The sequence below is a fragment of the Sebastes fasciatus genome, chromosome 7 (genome assembly GCF_043250625.1).
Source record: "Sebastes fasciatus isolate fSebFas1 chromosome 7, fSebFas1.pri, whole genome shotgun sequence".
NCBI lineage: Eukaryota > Metazoa > Chordata > Actinopteri > Perciformes > Sebastidae > Sebastes > Sebastes fasciatus.
In genome coordinates, this window is record NC_133801.1 from 8458767 (window position 1) to 8477537 (window position 18771).

General features: G+C 39.8%; 1 protein-coding gene across 4 annotated transcripts; it reads right to left on the reverse strand.

Annotated features, from left to right (window-relative positions):
* Positions 1-80: 80 nt before the first annotated feature.
* On the reverse strand, positions 81-17245 carry sidt2 (SID1 transmembrane family, member 2). Of its 4 annotated transcripts, XM_074641388.1 has the most exons (27): positions 16557-17244; positions 14920-15041; positions 12724-12888; positions 12553-12598; positions 11434-11535; positions 11036-11119; positions 9933-10098; positions 9379-9472; positions 8991-9046; positions 8738-8764; positions 6851-6889; positions 6689-6766; positions 6490-6552; positions 5701-5816; positions 5508-5581; positions 5338-5404; positions 5183-5256; positions 4958-5081; positions 4533-4650; positions 3338-3474; positions 3110-3218; positions 2709-2785; positions 2561-2607; positions 2364-2469; positions 2148-2258; positions 1112-1225; positions 81-903 (listed from the first exon to the last, which is right to left on the reverse strand). In XM_074641388.1, exons 1-27 carry the CDS (start codon positions 16791-16793, stop codon positions 841-843), a joined length of 2616 nt encoding a protein of 871 aa, XP_074497489.1. In that variant the 5' UTR covers positions 16794-17244; the 3' UTR covers positions 81-840. The 4 variants fall into 4 exon arrangements, with proteins under 4 accessions (XP_074497489.1, XP_074497491.1, XP_074497490.1 ...); XM_074641390.1 differs by lacking the exon at positions 6490-6552 and having other exon boundaries at positions 16557-17245; XM_074641389.1 differs by lacking the exon at positions 8738-8764.
* Positions 17246-18771: the final 1526 nt, after the last annotated feature.

The window sequence follows — 18771 nt, forward strand, 5'->3', positions numbered from 1 at the left end:
TGTTCAGATTACAGAAGATCAGGTTTAAAGACGGGAGTCCCCATTACATCAGAACATACAGAGAGAACAGCCAAATAAAGTATCTGGAAATGAGACCTTTATTCAGTAACCGCTCATTGCAATGTTTAACATTAAAATCTGTTTTTTTGTCATACAGTACAGTGCAAAAAATACCTTCGCATTCAGACTTGAGGGCAGTCGAGAAGTAAATACAATCATCATCATCATCATTATTAGTATTATTAATATTCTCCAATGAGAAGGACGGCTAGCTTCAAGATCTGACCAATCAGAGCACAGTATGTGACGAACATGATTAGAACATTAAAAGGCCACCGACAGACTGGACATGTTCTCACATTTATGTAAACACACGCACACCTGTACAAACACACACACACACACAGCATATAAACAGCATACAAACAGTCATTTCAAAATGCATTGCTGACGCGAAGGTCAAATATAATGCGGACAGTATAAAATAAGTTAATTTGGATAGTTTTCTCTTAGCAAGTGTGTACATTGTTATCATCTTCGTCAGCAGGAAGTAAACATCGATTACAACAGTTACATTGATGATGGCAGCGAGAGGACAAAAACACTTCAGCGTCACTCAACGTCAGACTCAGGCTCTTCATTGGCACATTAGTGTCCATACAGGTGGAGGGAAGGGGCTGCTGCCCTTCCCTGACTGGCTGATTCGCTGGTGCCCGCTGTACAGCCTGGGGAAAAACAGGCTACTGGCTGTGCTTGTTCAGGACACGAAGGAGATGCAAACGGAGAGCGACGATAAGGCAGAGAGGAAGAGCTGAGCTCATCACAGAAGATCTGACGTATCTAGAAGGCGAAGATCTTGTCTCTCTGGACGGTGTCGAGGTCGTCGTCCATGTACAGGAGGACCTGGAGGGAACAAAAAGAGATGAGGGGTGAGTACACAGTTTGCCAGTTCCCATTGCAACAATATATTTTAATTTATGTTTAAAATATCACACATATATTTGATCAGCTAGCCCTGTCAAGTATTTATTCACGTTAAGGTTTTATCTTTTGTTTCAATGCCGCATAACTGAATGAACTAAAACAACACACGCAAGAAACATAATCATACCAGGAAGGATCCAAACATGGCGATGGAGGAGAGAAAGTGCCAAATGTCGTGGTCATCAAAGAATGAAAGCAGGATACAGTCTCTGTTGTGCTCCCGAGACTCCGCTGGAGTTTTCTGTGCCAGGAGAGAGAAACACACACTGTGAGTAAACTAATGCCACATTATGTAGGAATACAGCGAGACTCTGCGAATCTGTGTGACTCTTAAAGGGTAACTTAGGAATTTTTCAACCTGGACTCTAGTTTCCCATGTTTTTGTATCTAACTGAGTAATAGCAACAACAATATCTGAAACTGGTCCAGAATTGAGGGAGAGCGCTGTAGACAGCAGCTGCTCACGGGCTGCAATATGGTGCTATTTGGGCAAGCTGGCACCGTCATTTACGTCCACTAAAAGTGCTTTCTGTTTTTGCCATGACAAACTCTGATTGTTATTATAAGTGTCTGACAACATTATGGAAAGAGTCTAGTTCAAGGAGAAGTCTCATTCTGAAATCTGACGAGGTGGCGTGTTGCCGGAAGACAACGATGGAATAGTGGAATACATCCATGGTGGAGTAGAGAAAGCGTAGATTAGTGTTATCTAAAAGATTTTCAATGTCATGGCTGAATATTTAGATGATTTCGACAATGTGGATGAGGTCTTTGAATTTGATTTATTTGAGCCAGAGTCTATTGGATATTCACATTTCACAACGAGACTTCTCCTTGACCGGGACTTGGACACAATAACAAACAGACTGGATCAAGAGAAAGGTAGGAAAAAGGTTTTATTTCTCTGTAGGGTCCTTTCCATAATGTTGTCAGACACTTATAAGAACAATCTGAGCCTGCACTTTTAGTGGACGTAACGTTACAACGCTGCTCACTTGCCCTCGCAGGTTGTTTTGCTGCTGCTGGTTACAGCGTTCTCCCTCAATACTGGACTAATTTCAATTGTCCCCATTTGTCAGTTAGACACAAAAACATGGGAAAATAAGGTCTAGGTTGAAAACTACCGAAATGATCTTTTAAGTATATGTGTGTGAGTTACTGACCTGCCAGGTGCTGAGACCCTGGAAGAAGAAATACAGTGCAAAGCCCCACACCACGGCCGTGAACAGAATACACACCAGCGCCAGACACTGGATTCTCTCACCGCTCCGCAGCTAAAACACACACACACAAAAAAGAGCTTTAGATATACAAAGCATTTCTACTCTTTTATAAATCTAAATGCTACTTAAAAATGTGGAAACACACAAAACACACACCTTCATGATGATGTAAAAGGCAAAGTAGAGCAGCAGGTTGCAGATGGCGATGGCCAGCAGGTAGGAGGCAAAGTCGTTGGGTCTCTCTATGAGGCCGTAGGCAGCTCTACAGACACAAAGATGATGTCATCATGTAGTCCTTTTTATTTCTATTGTCTCTACTTAGCGTTAAGTAAAAGAAGACACTGTTTACTTACAGAGACCAGTTGATTATGTTCCCCATTACGAGCAGAACCATTCGGTCCTGTTGGAGGGGGAGAGAGGATTTACAAGAAGCAGGTAACTTAAATACTATGATTCCTCGTAAACTCATGTTGATGCAGCCGTTTTCCGGTCATTACTCACAATGTACATCGGTCCACTGCACTGTCTGATGCAGTCTGTGTAGATGACGTTCACGATCCTGCGCATGATCCCGGAGTCTAACACAAATATATGCAGACAAATATTAACTGCAGTCAAACACTAGTCCACTAGAGGTTCAAATCCACAGCACCCACACAGTTAATGGCAAGGTTGACACTTTAAAATGGCCTTATTCCTATTAGCAGTTATTATTATACAGTAAAACATAGCAAATAGTATTCTGACTGTAAAGTTTGCAGTTTAATTGCGTTGCTACGCAGCATTACAGCACACATTTCTTCTGTAAGTTTTTAGCTAAATAGATAATTTTCTGTAAAAGTGATCATATGATTTCTATAAAGAGATGCATGCACTTTGTGAGAGAGGAGTTCTGATCATACCTAGCCTCCATCGGCCCATGTAGTAGAGCTGTGTGCTGAGCAGCATAGTGGCCAGAATGTGGATCACGGAGAAAACGATCCAGAAGACCATGTTTCCTTTCCCAAATACCTGCAAACACACCGTCACAGGCTTTAGGAAATGTGTTTTTGCGTATGTGTTAGACATCCCCACCCATCACCCAGGCCTCGTCTTCCTTGTTGTCTGATTGTATGTGTGTGTTTACGTACCACTCCCAGCACAGAGAAGAAGATGACGCCGGCCAGGCAGGCGTAGGCGGTGTAAGCACTTGCGTTGATATCTGGGTGTCTCTTCTGATACAACTTCAACATGCACAGTCCAGCAATCATGTACATGAAGGAGGTGTCTGCAAAGAAAGATAGATTTCATCACTAGAGGGAGCTCTGCATACCAGCCTGAACAGCCAGAACAGAGTAAATGTGGCTACACAAGACAGGAAACTGAACCCAGTTCCTTCCACTTTGCTTCAAAGTGCTACCGCTTAATCATCAAAACATCAACAATATAGAGGATAAAGCTGTCAAACCTCTAATCCCACTGTATTAAACAGTGTTGTTCATCATCTCAGGGTGCTTTCACAACTCTAGTTGGGTTCATTTGGTCCGGACCGAGGAGAACAAAATTATACATTGTTGAATTTTAGTCCTGGTCCGGTTCCTGTTCACACTGAAGTAAACATGACGTTATAACTCGTTGATTGGATTGTTTTAGCCGTTGTCATCCTGCATCATCAGGATCCACGTGGGGAAATCTGATGCATATATTTCTGTTCTTTGATTAATAACTGATTATAAGCATTATTAGTATTATTAGACTGCTAATTGGCTGCATGTTATGATGGTAGAGACAGGACTGCACTAAAGCCCCTTTGCACGCTCCCAGATGACTGCCGTGAACGTCAGAGAATGCACGGACACTCGCATGAGGCGTATCACTGTGGGATCGCTGTCACTCACTTTTTAATGGAGTTAATGAACTGACAAAGTACACGGAGTCGGATACAAGCACAGCAGTTTTAACGGCTTTTGACCAGGGAAAATACATGTGCTGACGTTATAAAATCGCTTCCTGAACTGATTTCACAATCAGCAGATGGATTTATTGGTAGTTTAGCTTTTGAAATCATGCTAAAATCACATATTGGTTTGTTCGTTTGCTTTCACACCACAAATGGACCGCACCAGAATCCACTCTGAAGCGGTTGTCTGGTCAAGACCAGGGTTTGATTGACCGCTTTAACACCAGCCCAAATGAACCGTACTTACTGGGCAACCAAACAGGTTCAAAGAAACAACATAAAGCTGTGTGGAGGGTGCACATTTTACATCATATAGTCAAGCTAGTGATTCTGAACATTAAGGAGGACACATGCCGTCCTGGTACGAACACAAGCAGCAGACTTACCAAACTGGAAGTTGGTGTAGTTTGGACAGACGTGGTAGCAGGCGCTGAGCAAGCCCTCCATCATCAGAGCTGTTCCCATCGCATAATACAGACCAAAGTGCTTTGGGATACCACACTCCTGTATGGTCGGAGAGAGGAAAAATGAATGAATAATTAAACAATGAAGTTCAATTTGACTCTATATTCCAAATGTCTCTGGGTGTGACAGTATCCTCCCTTCAATACGTCCTATTTCTGACTTATTAAAGCAATAACGTGAGGCTGTGGTTCACCAAGATGTTAAAAGAGCAAAGAGAAGAGTGTCTAAACAGCAACATGCTGACGCTAAGTTTTCAAACACTAACAGTCATTATTTACTGTAGGAATAGAGAAACCATCTCTGCTGGGTGACATCGTGAGCTAATTTATCCGTCTGTGTGTCTTACATGCGCGTTGAGGTCGTTGCGGAACAGGGCTCGACTGTGGACGATGTCTCTTTTGAGGATGATAAGGAGGAAGAGGAGTCCCAGCAGCACGTAACCGAGGTTACTGAGGATGTTGTTGAACGCACTGTGTGTGACAAACAGCGTGTGACAACACTGTAAACACAGGTATATAATCTAGTAACCATACTGCAGTTGTAATAATAATACATTTAGACACGTGCTAACCTCAGATCTCCCAGAGGGTGGGCACACAGGAAGTTGTAATAGCAGATGTCCTGGTTTCCTGTAACATTCACCACCTGAAGAGCAGAGAGTCAGTTTAACATCCATGTTGTTATCATATCTTATATATATCACAGTTTTATGTCTCGTCAGCGTACCGTCTGATAGGTGATGACCAGCTGGACGACTGGCAGCGCGTAGAACACAGCGATGGTAGCGATGTTCCTGGAGAGAAGATCACCATTAATTAGGATGATAGAGAAGTTTTTGTTATTGAATCGTTGTAGTTGATTTTACGTGTTTTTCTTTGTCTAACCGGCGTCCTCACCAGAAGTAGATTTGGTATTTTTTGCTGAGGATCCTCTTGTCTTTGCGGGACAGGTCAGACACACATAGATATTTCTGTAATAAGGAAAAGACATTATTACTTGTCATCAACTAAGATGGAAAAACAACGAGGAGAGGTGACATTTAAACATCGTGACTGTGACTGTGTGTTGAGACGGAGACACGAGGCGTACTTTGGTGCGGACGATGTTTTTGTCTGAGTTGATGTCGTCCAACGTGTCGTAGTCGTCCTCCTCCACAGAGCTCAGAGACTCATGCCTGCTTCGCCCGACGCTGTCCAACGATCGATCTGATGGAGAGAGGAGAGAGGAGAGAGGAGGGAGGAGGGAGGAGAGAGAGAGGAGGGAGGAGGTCACGGCAGAATAAAGAAAAGAGCTTTTCAATTCATTGGTTTGGACAATCTGGTCAATTAGACGGACGTCTGGATTTAAAGGATTTTTTTTTCCAATGATAAAAAGGTGTTCAAACACATCACACCTTTTCAAATGTATTTGCAATTTCCAAACGTATTAAGCAGAAATATTAAAATGATTGTTGATTTTCGGACTATCAGTATTGTTGCTGTTCATTTCAATTTAATCAGATTAGAATTAGACTCTGACCACTTCCTGGCATCAACATCTCATACCCCCTTTACACCTGGCATTAAAATGTGTTTAAGGTGATCGGATAGTGCTCGACCACATGAAAGTACAGGTGTAAATGCGCCCAAAACGCACTGAGGACAGGTTGTGATCGGATCGGTTGTTTGAGCTGGACAGAGCAATCGGATCTCAATGTGGACACTGGAGACACACATTAATACCAGGTGTAAATGTACAATCTGGATACGAGACGCTAGGTGTGACGCCAGGTTAATGCCAGGTGTAAAGATGGTCTAAGTCTCATTGATGAATGATTCACACAGTGCTGATTGGTTTGGTTTAACTCTGATTCAACCAATTTTTGCGGCAGTGTGTCACCAATGCGGATGGCTATCTGGTGAAGGTGATTGAGGATTGGGCGACGTTTGAAAGGCTCCTGTCCTGATGAACAGAAAAGACACACAGGAAACCAGTGAGGGAAACAGAGCTGCTCGCAGGAAGTGAACTGCAGGCCGGCCTGTGGAAACATACTGCAACATGACAGAGGTGAACCAGTGGAGTGTGTTTGTGTCCATACCCATGTATCCATAGTTGTTGTCAGTTGAAGTGGCGCTGTCAGTGACGGCCTCTGAGCTGAGCGTGCTGCCGTTGTCAGCTGGAGAAAAAAAACAAAGAGTTGTTTATCTCGATCTCCACACAAACAAAGACACGACCAGAACCAGAAGCGTCCAAAACTCACCAAAGGAGCCGTATTCATATGGTGAGGCTGGAGTTTTGCCTGTGGAGACACACACACACACACACACAATTTAAAACCCCCAAATGACTAACAAAATGCACATACAGAGACGAGCACCACTACAACCAACACTCGTTAGTATCTATAAGCATGGGACGATATGAAAATCTCATATCACGATTATCCTGCCTAAAGTAATTGAGATTCACGATCCCGGTAATCATCAAAATATGCTTAAAACTCTTAAAATGGCACTAAAGCATACTGGAAACACTTTACCTTACGCTTTGTTAAGAAAAAAAAAATGTTATACTTTTTTTAGTGAAAAACAAACAATCTTAAAAAAGGTAATCATAAATCATAAGGTCCCCCTGCATAAATAAAGGATAAATAAATAAAAAAAACAGCAACATTGTGTGAGTCTGAGCTGTCTTACATGATATTTTTTAAATTAATTTTCACTTCTCTACCATGATAGAGAGCTAGACAGCTTTTTCAAGTCACTCGTGACAATATTCATGATTATCCCGATAATGGAAATTCACCACGATCAACTTTTTGTGTTTTTTAATTGTGATCCGTGATAAAATCCTATATCGTCCCATCCCTATTAGTATCTTACGCTGCACACTAAAGCACCACTGCAGCTGAACTGTTAGTACATGAACACAGAGGGGTGAAGGAAGGCAACAACACATGCAGGGATCCAGGCTTTTTTTCAGGCTCAAAAACACATTTGAATAAACAGTTTTAGTGAGAAATGTGAGTTCAGGATGGTGCAGCAGAGGCTGGTTGTTATTGAAGAGAGGTGACTGCTGCAGTGAGAGTGAACTGTTTGAAAAAACGGTACGCGTCCTGCGGTTTTAAAATCAAATCATGTCAGCATCACCCTGCAGAGAACAGACAGATACACACTGAGAGGTAGTCTCGAACTGAAGAACCACATTTATCTCAATGATTAGCTCCAGTATTTCTTTATGAACAACTTCTATTTTATGCTTTTGTTTGTCTATTGTGTCATTAAGATTGTTGACTATACTCTCTGTGTTTCTTCAGCCAACAGAAAGTATAGCTGTGAGGAGAAATAGAAGGCTATCACTGTGACAAATACAGGCCAGATAACAGGATGGTAGCGGTGCTTTGTGTTTAGCTGTACCTAATGACCCAGGTGAGTCATGTGTATCTCTGTGACGTAAGCCATAAAAGCTTAAAGAGGACCTACTATGCTTATTTTCAGGTGCATACTTGTATTTTGGATTTCTACTAGAACATGTTTACATGCTTTAATGTTCAAAAAATGCTTTTTTTTTTTCTTATACCGGCTGTGCTGCAGCACCTCTCTGTCTGAAACGCTCTATTTGAGCTCCTGCTCCGCCCTGCCGAAAAGCCCAGTCTGCACTGATTGGTCAGCTTGCCCACTCTGCTGTGATTGGTCAACCGAACCAAACTCTTTGGACTCTGCTCCAGCTCCGCTCTAACTAGCTTTGTTTGAGGGCATGCCAAACTAGCCATTACAGAAAAATGTTACTTGGTGACATCACCACGTTACGGAAGAAAAGGCGGGACTTCAGGACGTTGGGCTTTGTAACTTTGCAGACCTTTTACATGCACAAAAAACTGTATAACACACTAAAGGAAAGGGGAAAAGCACAAAAGCATAATAGATCCTCTTTAAGTCTTGGAACAGTGCCGTGTTTATGTTAATGCACAGTCCATTAAGCACTAAAGTCAATCACATCTCTTCCTCGTCCCCTCTATGAACGCTGTTTATATGGCAAGAGAGTAATAGCATGTGAGCTAATGCAAGCAGAGCAGAGCATCTGCAGACCAGTAACACAGGGTGAGAGTGAAATTAGTGCAAAGGTAGGAGTAACAGTGTCGTTATACCGTCTCCATTCTTCCCGAGCAGAGAGGCTGAACCACACATTAGCATGAGGGAGAGAGGGAAAGACACACAGACATGTTAAATTCTACATAAAAAAGCTTAAGAGTTAAATTATTATTGTACTGCATGTTAAGTGGAGTTTAACATTGAGTAAGGCATCTACTCTACAGTACAGGTTCAGGACTTGGTACGCTCCACACACCCTCTAACGAGCCCCTAATGGGGCAGTCCATCATTAGCTAGTTGCTGGGTTACCTGTCTCAGCAGGCGACATGTCAGCAGGAATCGGAAACACGTCGCTCTTCTTCAATCTGCAGAAACACGCAAATTAAAATCATTTGTAGTCTGTATAGTGTTCTTCTTGTAGTGCAGCTGCATGAATCTACACCCCTGGGCTGAACTGGGATCAAAGAAATGAAAGTTTAACCAACATTTAACCAAACAAAACCCAATTAAGGTTAATAAAACTGTCTCTGCTGTAATGGGGATTGTCTGTGGCTACAGGGGAGATACAGAGGAAGATATGTGCGTCACTACAAGGGGTTCAACTTTTCAGATTCACAGATGCAAAACATCTCAGCAGTGAAACAAGCCTGTATGTGTATGAAGTGGATGATGCTGTTAGTAACTGTTGTTTACTTACCGCTTGTTCTCCAGACAGGCCATGAGCAAGGTGAGCAGATAGAAGGAGAGGAAGATGCCCAGACAGAACATCATGCCCATCACATAAACCTCCGCTGTGGAGTGTGAAGACAGAGAGACACTGTAAGCCTATTCACATGCTAATACTGTGTGACCTTGTCTGCACTGCATAATGAAATTATATAGCATCATTACCAACAGCTTACATAAATAATATGCAGCATGAACCTTAGATACAAGCAAAACTTTTAGTTATGCATTATTTATTTCTCCAACTTTAACTTTTATCATTACTTTTGGGAGCCCTGGCTTTAATCAAAATGTTGCTCTGCTTGTTTTCCCACAGTTGCATGGTATATTTTGCTGACATACCCCAAAGAAGCTTCTACTGCAATGACGCAATCACAAACCAGACGATACTTTAAGAGGTATGTTAGTTTTTTTTAACTGTAGACATTTTAAGAATGCCTTTTACTCCAATTTAGAAGGAGCTCTATGGTGTACAATAAATCCATGTGGATTAGAACAGTTCATATGTATAGACATGTGACTTACATTTGATAGCAGGGGTGACGATCACATCAATGACTTTGCTGCGGTTGCCGGCGTCGATGAGCTCATCAGGACGGAGCGGGTAGAAGCGCAGCGGACCGCCGCACGCCTCGTCCTCTGTTTTTACCACGACCACCACATAGAAACTGTTGCTGGGGAAATCTTTTCTCTAAATGACAGAAAGGGACATTTTGACATGTCCCAGTAGGAAAAGCACGGCTGTAAATAATTAAATTAATGATGGCTGAATTTCCATTTAGCTGCTTTGTTTTTTTTATTGTGAAGCATCATTTTTCCAAGATAGCAAAACATAGTACAGTATTACCATGATTCTTTTCCATATAAACATATAAACAAACATAATGTCAAAAGACACAAGAAAAACACTCTTCAAAAATAATAAAATAATAAAATAAATACATAATTTAGAAAAGGAAAATAAATTATATATATATATAAACAAGCATAATGTCAAAAAACAAAAGAACAGTGAAAAATAAGAAAATAAATAATACATAATTAAAAAAAGGAATACAAATAAATAATTCTGTATTTATTTATTGTCCATATACCTACATATTACAAATAAATAAATATTATTAAATAATAAAACAATAGTTATAATGATAACTAATTAAAAGAATAGTAACATAATTAATAAATAATACATAATAAAATAAAAATAGTAAAAATGTAAAATAGTAATTATAATCAAGACACTAATATCAGTATAAGTATAACATAACCTACAAAAAGTTCTAGTCTGCTCACTCTCACTGGGACACTTAAATGGTCGTGTCTAGAAGGTAACCCGCAAATTGCGAAATCTAATCTGAGATCTGCAAAAACTTGCAAAAACTCTCGCGAGACTCGCTGCCTGACGACCTATCCTAACCGTAACTATCACAGATCAATGCCTAACCTTAACCATCTCGTGAGAGTTTCCCCAAACTTGCGGGTCCCCATTTACAGAGCCATTGTTAGTGTTATTAGTAACACTTGTGCTTTTCCTACTATGACAAGTCAAAATGTCTGCTGTGAAGCCTATATTGTATGCTTTGTCACAAAGGTTTGCATCATGTACGTGACCGTGTGTCAGACAATACCTGCACAGTGATCGCTCCTTTTTTGGTCATAGTCTGGTACATCCCAATGAAGGCCACGTTGTTGTCAAGGTCATAGACAGGGCACTGAAAAGAAAGAGAGAGGCAGGAAGAAAAAAATAAATGAGAAACATGAGGCATTCAAATATTTAAGGCAAGAGGGAATAAGAGATGAACAGGATCGCATCAAAAAGAACACAGTGATGAAAAAAATAAAGAGTAAAAAGGAATAAAATCCTCAGAACCACCATCCTAGAATTGACAATGTTTGCACAGTTGCAATGAACTCCATCAAGCCCTCATGTGGCCCAATGGTGTTACTGCATGCTGAGCACGAAGCCACGCCACTTGAGGACAGCAGCTGTCTGGTTTGAGAGGAGGGGGAGGGGGAGGGGAAGTACCTGGATGTCCTGGATGGACATAACGGAGCAGGGAAAGGTCATGTCTGAGTTGACCTTGACGATCACAGTGTCCACCCCGTCCGGGAAGTCATACTTGAAGTACTGAGAGAAAGATGAGGGAAAAAATATAAGGATTCAGGAAAGGGAGTAATTAGTGGGATTAGGATAAGAAAACACAGATTCAGACAAGATCAACCCATGTTTCTGTTTCCTGTCTTTCTTCGCTATCTAGCAGACGTAGGACTAATTCATTGCTTTGCTAGTCCCCAAGTAAGTCTTTTTGCACTCAAGTCCCAAATCAAGTCCCAAGTCCTAAACTTTGAGTTTCAAGTCCTAAACAAGTCATAATGCACTCTTCACCAAATGTAATGCCATTTTAACAACAGAGCAACTGGCACTCAGTAACGTAACATTAGTTCTTCATGGTTTTCACTGCAACTTGATTGGATGCTATTGGATTGATTCAAACTAAGTGGATCTTGGGAATTAAGTGTAAGATAATCAAATGCCAGTCCCAATAATACCTAAAATAAAGAGTCCAGATTTCAATAAAAAAAAAAAAAAAACTTTTTTCTGGGTTTTTCAACAATAAACAACAAAAAATAGAAAGAAGATAGTTTGTTCAGTTCAGTTCAGTTTCTTCCCCCACAAGTAAATCCTCTTCCCAAACAAATAAAGGATCTTTGTTTGAGTCTAAAGTCATTCAATTTGTGACTCGAGTCCCCACCGCTACTATCTAGTATACTGCTTGTAGGAAGCGGTGACAACTTCCACAACAAAAAACACAACGTGATGACAGAAAAGTAGATAAAACTGAAGTACTGGGTGACAACAATGATGGAGAACCTGATGGAAAAAGGAAAACAAGTTTGTTCCCTTTTTTTATGTGTTGAAAAGCAGAACTTGTCAGGCAAAAGGGAGAACAAAATGTCATGGATGAATAATTGTGTAAAATGTGAAATTCCCTCCATTGTTTCTTGTACTTTCCTCAACTTCTCTCATGTTTCTCGTCATGTGTGTCCTCCAACCCCACTCACATCCGGTCCGCTACCTACTGTCTCTAACTAAAGTTCTTTGTTGTAAAGTAGCACACAAAGCTTAGGTATCGAGCTTTAATACCTGAGGTTGGGATGGCGACGCGGTGAAACTGAATTTCTTGTCCGTACTGTAATCAAAGATGAATAAAACATGTCAGACATACTTCATAGTTGGTCACTGCAGCCTGATGGCAAATGCATTAAGCTGAGAATTCAGGCAACTATTTGTGTGATCACATCACATGTCACTCACTGTAGGGTGAAGCTTTCAACGCGGCTGACCCGGAGCTGGTAGTTTGTACCCTGGGTGGACAGGGTAGACACGTCCACGAAGAAGTACTGCGTCTCCGAGGCGGCCCGGGTCGGAGGCTGGCACAAAGTCCGGCCCACATGATTGTAAGGGTACTTCCTCTGGTAGCTGGAGACAGACACACAGAGTTTCACAATTAACTACATTTTCCTTTGTTTTTATTAAGTTAAAGCTCTTTTCCGTTGCACAGAATAGATGAGACACGATGGATGATTGTAGTAAGAAAAATCTAAGCAAAAAGATGGATTTGTTACGTAATGATGAGGGAAATGATCATATTCGATTCTTTAATATAATAGTAGAAGTAGGCCTGGTCCGAATACTATTTTTTGGGCTTCAAAACAAAACATTAGGCATTCGAATACTGATTTGGAGGTCGATTACTATGGCGGTCGAAAATTTTAAGCATTAGGGGGTCAACCCTAAATAGGAGTTTACTACATTAAAAGTGAAGTGTATTCTTTTAAGGAGAGCATGTGACAGAAGCTACATGAAACAGAAGTAACCTCCTTCTTCAGCTCATTTACAGTAAACTGAGCTCCTCAGATCAGCACTGATGCATCTCAGAGGAGGAAGTGAAAGTCCAAGGTTCATTGATCTGCTAAAACATGGCTGACCACGAAACTGCACGGGCAAGAAAACCTTGGGCGAGGTAATTCGGATGTTACACAACCACAGAGAGGACCTTGGAGTGTGGGAGACACAGATCATATCACAGATGGGCTGTTAGCCAATCGCTAATAAACAGCTGAACTTCTGACCTGTTATGAAACCCCACCTGATTAAGTCAAGTTACAAAAGGCGTGCGACCTATAAACACTGACATAAATCCAGAGTAGAGCTGTAGTAGACCAAAGAAAGTCTTAGTCGACTAATACTCATACGATTAGTTGATTTAATTGACAGGGGCCATATTACAGAAACTTCCTATCTTAAGTTTAGTTAGGATAGAAACATTGATTTAGGAGCTGTTCATCTGTAATGGCTTTTTTCCTAAATCAGGTCCTAACCCTAATTACCATGGTTGCCAAACAACCGTAAAACTGAGTTTCTCCACATAAAAATCAACTTTAAATCTTGCATTTACCAGAGATGTGCTCATACTTTTCTTGGAAATAAGTCATTTAGCAGGAAAAAAGCATAAAAATGACTCATCGACTAAAAAAATCTTAGTCAACTGAGACCAAAACTACAGATAAATTGACTAATCGACTAAGAGGGGGCAGACTTAATCCAGAGCGTATCACAGGCTGTAGATTTTGTTGTTTCCTCCCCACAACGTACATCAACAACTGGCCTTAGTGATTACTCCATCAAAGATAAATAATGACTGCTACTCTAGCAAATGTTCACATACAACTATTACATCTCCAAAAAAGAGACATTCCTAAAATGCAGCACCTCCTGGAATAATCCTGACACTGGATCTCAGATCTCAGCTAGCATTTACAGATCTTCCTTCTCTTATTAAGTACACACGCAGCTCTCTACACCGAACAAGAACATTAGCTTAATCGCAAGACATGAGGTCATAACTACTATCTACTGTCGGGGAAAAACAGCAGCAACAGCCAGACACTCCCTCAGAGGAACCTTGGATTATTACTTTCTGTACCATCTGCATGTGTACAGTTAGTTACAAGAACATACATAAAGGCCTCGTATAGAAACTGAGTATAGAGACGGGAGACTTTGGTCAGTTCAGACATTGTGACAAAATGTCATGACATACAGCTTAATCTGTACCTACGGCTAACGTGTTACCTTTTCTTTCTAATTCTCTACGGAGATTCTCTACATTTTTTCTTTCTTTTCTTCCTCTTATTTATTCATCTTCTCCTTTTTTTTCCCCTCATAAAAAATATCGCTTTTGGATCTATGACTATGTTATGGGATGTTCTCAGGCTTACTCACTGATACTGTATGACGAAAATATTGTGTATATTGGAGAACAGAGTATGTGTTTGGCCTGAGTGAGTCAATAAATAAAAAGTTTAAAAAAGATAAATAATGGTGGGTTTAAAAGAATGAACGAACAAAAGACAGTCTATGGGAGTTTGGTTTGTTATCAGCTAATTTTTTTCATGCTTCTAGATGAGTCTAATATGCAAATAGTGTACATAAAGTGTGGATACTCACAGGCCTCTTAAAATGAGAGGGATTTGAAAAGACAGCACGGCTTGCTTCTGTCTGACCACAAACAGGATGGGACTCTCAAACCCCTGTGACAACACATCCACAGTCACACGCACTCCCTCCGACTGGCACCCACAGAAAGAAAGAAAGAAAAGATCATAAAACACTCAATATTACATATTAAGTGTAAAAAAATACTCTTTATTATAGTCTAATTTATCCCTATCTTTCATATTGTAATATAGTTTGGGCGAGTACTTTTCCTTCAAACCTTCATAAAATTTTAGTTCTCCAAAAACGTTTTGTGAGGATTGCAACTCGATCAGAGTCACACATCTCCTCTGCTCCTCTATTTCAGAAACTCCACATTCTTACTATTTATGATATCAATATTTCTCAAATATGTGTTTTTATTTATAAGATACTTTCTGGTGGGAATATTCGTGAGCAGTTCAAGACCTATTTTAAAACAAATTCTCAGGTCCATTCTTACTCAACCTGTCGATCTCTAGATCTTCATCCTCCTAGATTCCTCACTAGTAGAGGTCAGTTTTCGATAAGGTTTAGGGGAACCAAATTTATGGAGTAGCTTTTCACATCTATCAATAAACTGTTCTTCTGTCAAATGTTTCAAAAGTCGCTTAAAGGGTCATTTAATTGCTGTCTTGTAATTGCTTTTCCCCATGTTGTCCATGTATCTGTTTTTATGTTTTTTATTTTTTCCCACTCACAATGTTGTTTGGTTACGATTGCCCAGAAGTCATTATAGATATTTAAAATCAATATCCTCCTCACAAACACTTGTCTTTTTTTTATATATTTACTATATCGTTATTGTTGTTATTATATATATCTTGTCCTAATTGTTTGTTATCACTATTATGTATTCATATTATTTCTTTATATTAATCTTGTCTCTGGGGGAACAACATTTTTCCAGGCTTACTTGCCCATATTAGTGTGAAATATGATTTAAAAAAATACAAAATTTGTCTCACATAGACTTATTTTGATTTAGTTTAATTCCTTTATTTTACATAAATATTTTTAATAGAAAATAATGGCATATAATGTGACCCAGTGACTCAAACTCAATACCAGAAATGATTACTACACTGACTGGAGACATATAGGACACATTTCAGTGTTTCTTCAATTTTGATACGTCCACGCAACACACACACACATTAATTTGTCTTTTTTCATATATTCACTGTATTGTTATTGTTGTTATTATATATATCTTGTCCTAATTGTTTATTATCACTATTATGTAGTCATATTATTTCTTTATATTAATCTTGTCTCTAGGTGGAGGCTTCAGATAAGCCCAGTGTGTTTTTTTGCCTCTTCCTGCAGTTTATATTATCCATTTATTTATTTTTTGTTATGTTGTATAGTCTTAAATTGTGCAAAATAAATAAACAATAAACTTCATCTCATATTTCATATATATTATTAATCTTGTCTCTAGGTGGAGGCTTCAGATAAGCCCAGTGGGTTGTTTTTTTGCCTCTTCCTGCACTGTATATTACCCATTCATTAATTTTTTTATTATGTTGTATGCTCTTACATTTTGCAAAACAAATAAACAAATAAACAAAAGTGAAAGAAAAACAGTCTGACAATGTACAACTCACCTTATTCCTGGAGACAGTGTGATTGAAAGCATAGATGGTCTGGTTCTCACTTGTAACTGAGTCATTATAGGTGACATCAAACTCTGCGTCTTTCTGGACCACACTCTTTGACTCCGCAACACTGCCGCAGAAGAACTGGGTCACACAGAACAGGACCAGCAGGGCTGCAGATCCGGGTCGGATCCAACAAGGAGAGCTGTTTTTATGTCGAGACTTCCAGCAACTTCTCAACACCATCTTGTCTGACACCGTCTTCCCAAACTGGAGCTAACGTTGTTACAGCCTCCGTGGCAATATTAAAGACAACTCCACCCCATTCAACTATTACTCAGAGCTAGATTAACTGTTCCTTGTCCTATTGACACCTGTAACTACCTAAAAGCTGTCCAACAACACACACACACACGATTCAGGACAACAAGATGACAGCGATCCTCAATTCCTCTTCACCTGAGCGCTGTTAGCTTGCGGTGCTAAGGTTAGCACCGTTGGTTAGCATCTTGTTTTGATAACGGATATTCGTGTTCAAAGCGTCGCAGATTGTGTCAAGATGATAAAATGAAGTGTTTTCTCAAGTCTAGTCCAGTGTGAGCGATGTCACGGTGTGTATTCGCGGCCCCAGTATTTCTCGTCCCGGAGGAGGAGGAGGTGAAGAAGAGATTGTTTACAGTGAAAAATCTGTGACATTAGCGCCCCCCTCCCTCCACGCGCAGACAGTAAACACACTGCGTGCGACGTCATGACGTCATGTCTATGCCCAGAAAGGTCAGTACAGGTCCCTCATTTATTTGAGGATAATACAGTGGGAGAAAAGCTTGGAAAAATTTGTGATAAATACTGTATCAATTTCAAACTTAACCCTCCTATTATCTTTGGGGTCAATTTGACCCCATTCAATGTTTAACGTCTCTACATCATTTCTTTTGCTTCATATTTAATGACTTTTCCTAATTTAATGGGGACAACTGGGTAAACATAAAATTAAAATGATGATATGTTTTCAATGTCCTGTACACATGCTGTACGCATCGGTGTTCTTTGGGGTCAATTTGACCCCAGGCTGTTTTAGCTGTATAAAACATATAAGAAATATCAACATTTTACACACATTTGTTTTGGATGATATTGAGGTCACTATAACATGCAACTTTATAATCTTCAAAAAGCTTTAGGGCCCTAACCTAACGTAACCATAACTGTAGTAGTGCGAGAACCACTGATAGTTCACACGACATGGGGGAGGGGAAACATCATTCTTGCGAGAACTTTGATATTTCCCCACGCTTTGGGGGCGGCAAAATATGATTTTATGACATTGATTTTATTTAAAGGGCTATTTAGGTAGCCAACAAACAAACATAAAGTACCTGACACATAAACTTGGGTAACAATTTTAATTATAATCATTTTCTGGAGGTTTAAATTGCTGGGGTCAAATTGACCCCAAGGATAAAAGATGTTAGTACATTTGAAGGTAACAGGAGGGTTATGGAAGTGTCTTTCAAGATATTGCATAGAATTCATCCAGTAAAACCTGTGTTGGAAAGATTCAAGCTGGATATTGATTATAAGTGTGATTTCTGTGGACTTGAAAAAGAGAGTATTTCCCATCTATTTTTTTCACTGTATTATGAGATAAGATAAGATAAGATAAGATAAGATATTAAGTTATACAGTGGGGAAATTTGCAGTGTACAGCAGCAAAGGGGATAGTGCAAAAAACAAGATGCATCAGCTAACACAGTAAAAAAGAGCTAAACAAAGTGTAACACAATATGAACCATTTAAATAGAAGGAAGTATAAAAATAGGAGCAGTATATACAGTATTGACAATAAACAGACTATTAACAAAATTGCACAAGTGTAAAATGATGTTGCATAGTGAGAATGAATGAATGAATGATTGAAATTCCACCGTAAAATATCAGGTTATTGTCAATCAATTACTGTATCAATAACAAACTTAAAGGTCCCATATTATAAAAAAAAGTGAGATTTTCATGTTTTTTTATTTTTATTATAAAGCAGGCTTAAAGGGACTGTTTGTAACTTCTTACACGTATAAATCACCCAGGTCGGTGTCCCATACGTGCTCGTATGTGTGGCTACGTTCAGACTCAGACTCCAACACAAACTACACGGAAGCACCAAAACTGCAAAGTTATATCTAGTGAAGCCCGTCTGTTAAACAGTGTTGGCTGCGGTCAGAGGACA

Coding starts and splice junctions, on each gene's coding strand:
- sidt2 (XM_074641388.1), bottom strand. CDS start 16,793: ATGGTGTTGAGAAGTTGCTGGAAGTCTCGACATAAAAACAGCTCTCCT. Junction 11,120..11,433: donor TGTCCATCCAGGACATCCAG/GTACTTCCCCTC, acceptor CTTTCTTTTCAG/TGCCCTGTCTATGACCTTGA. Junction 6,767..6,850: donor ATATGAATACGGCTCCTTTG/GTGAGTTTTGGA, acceptor TTTTTTCTCCAG/CTGACAACGGCAGCACGCTC.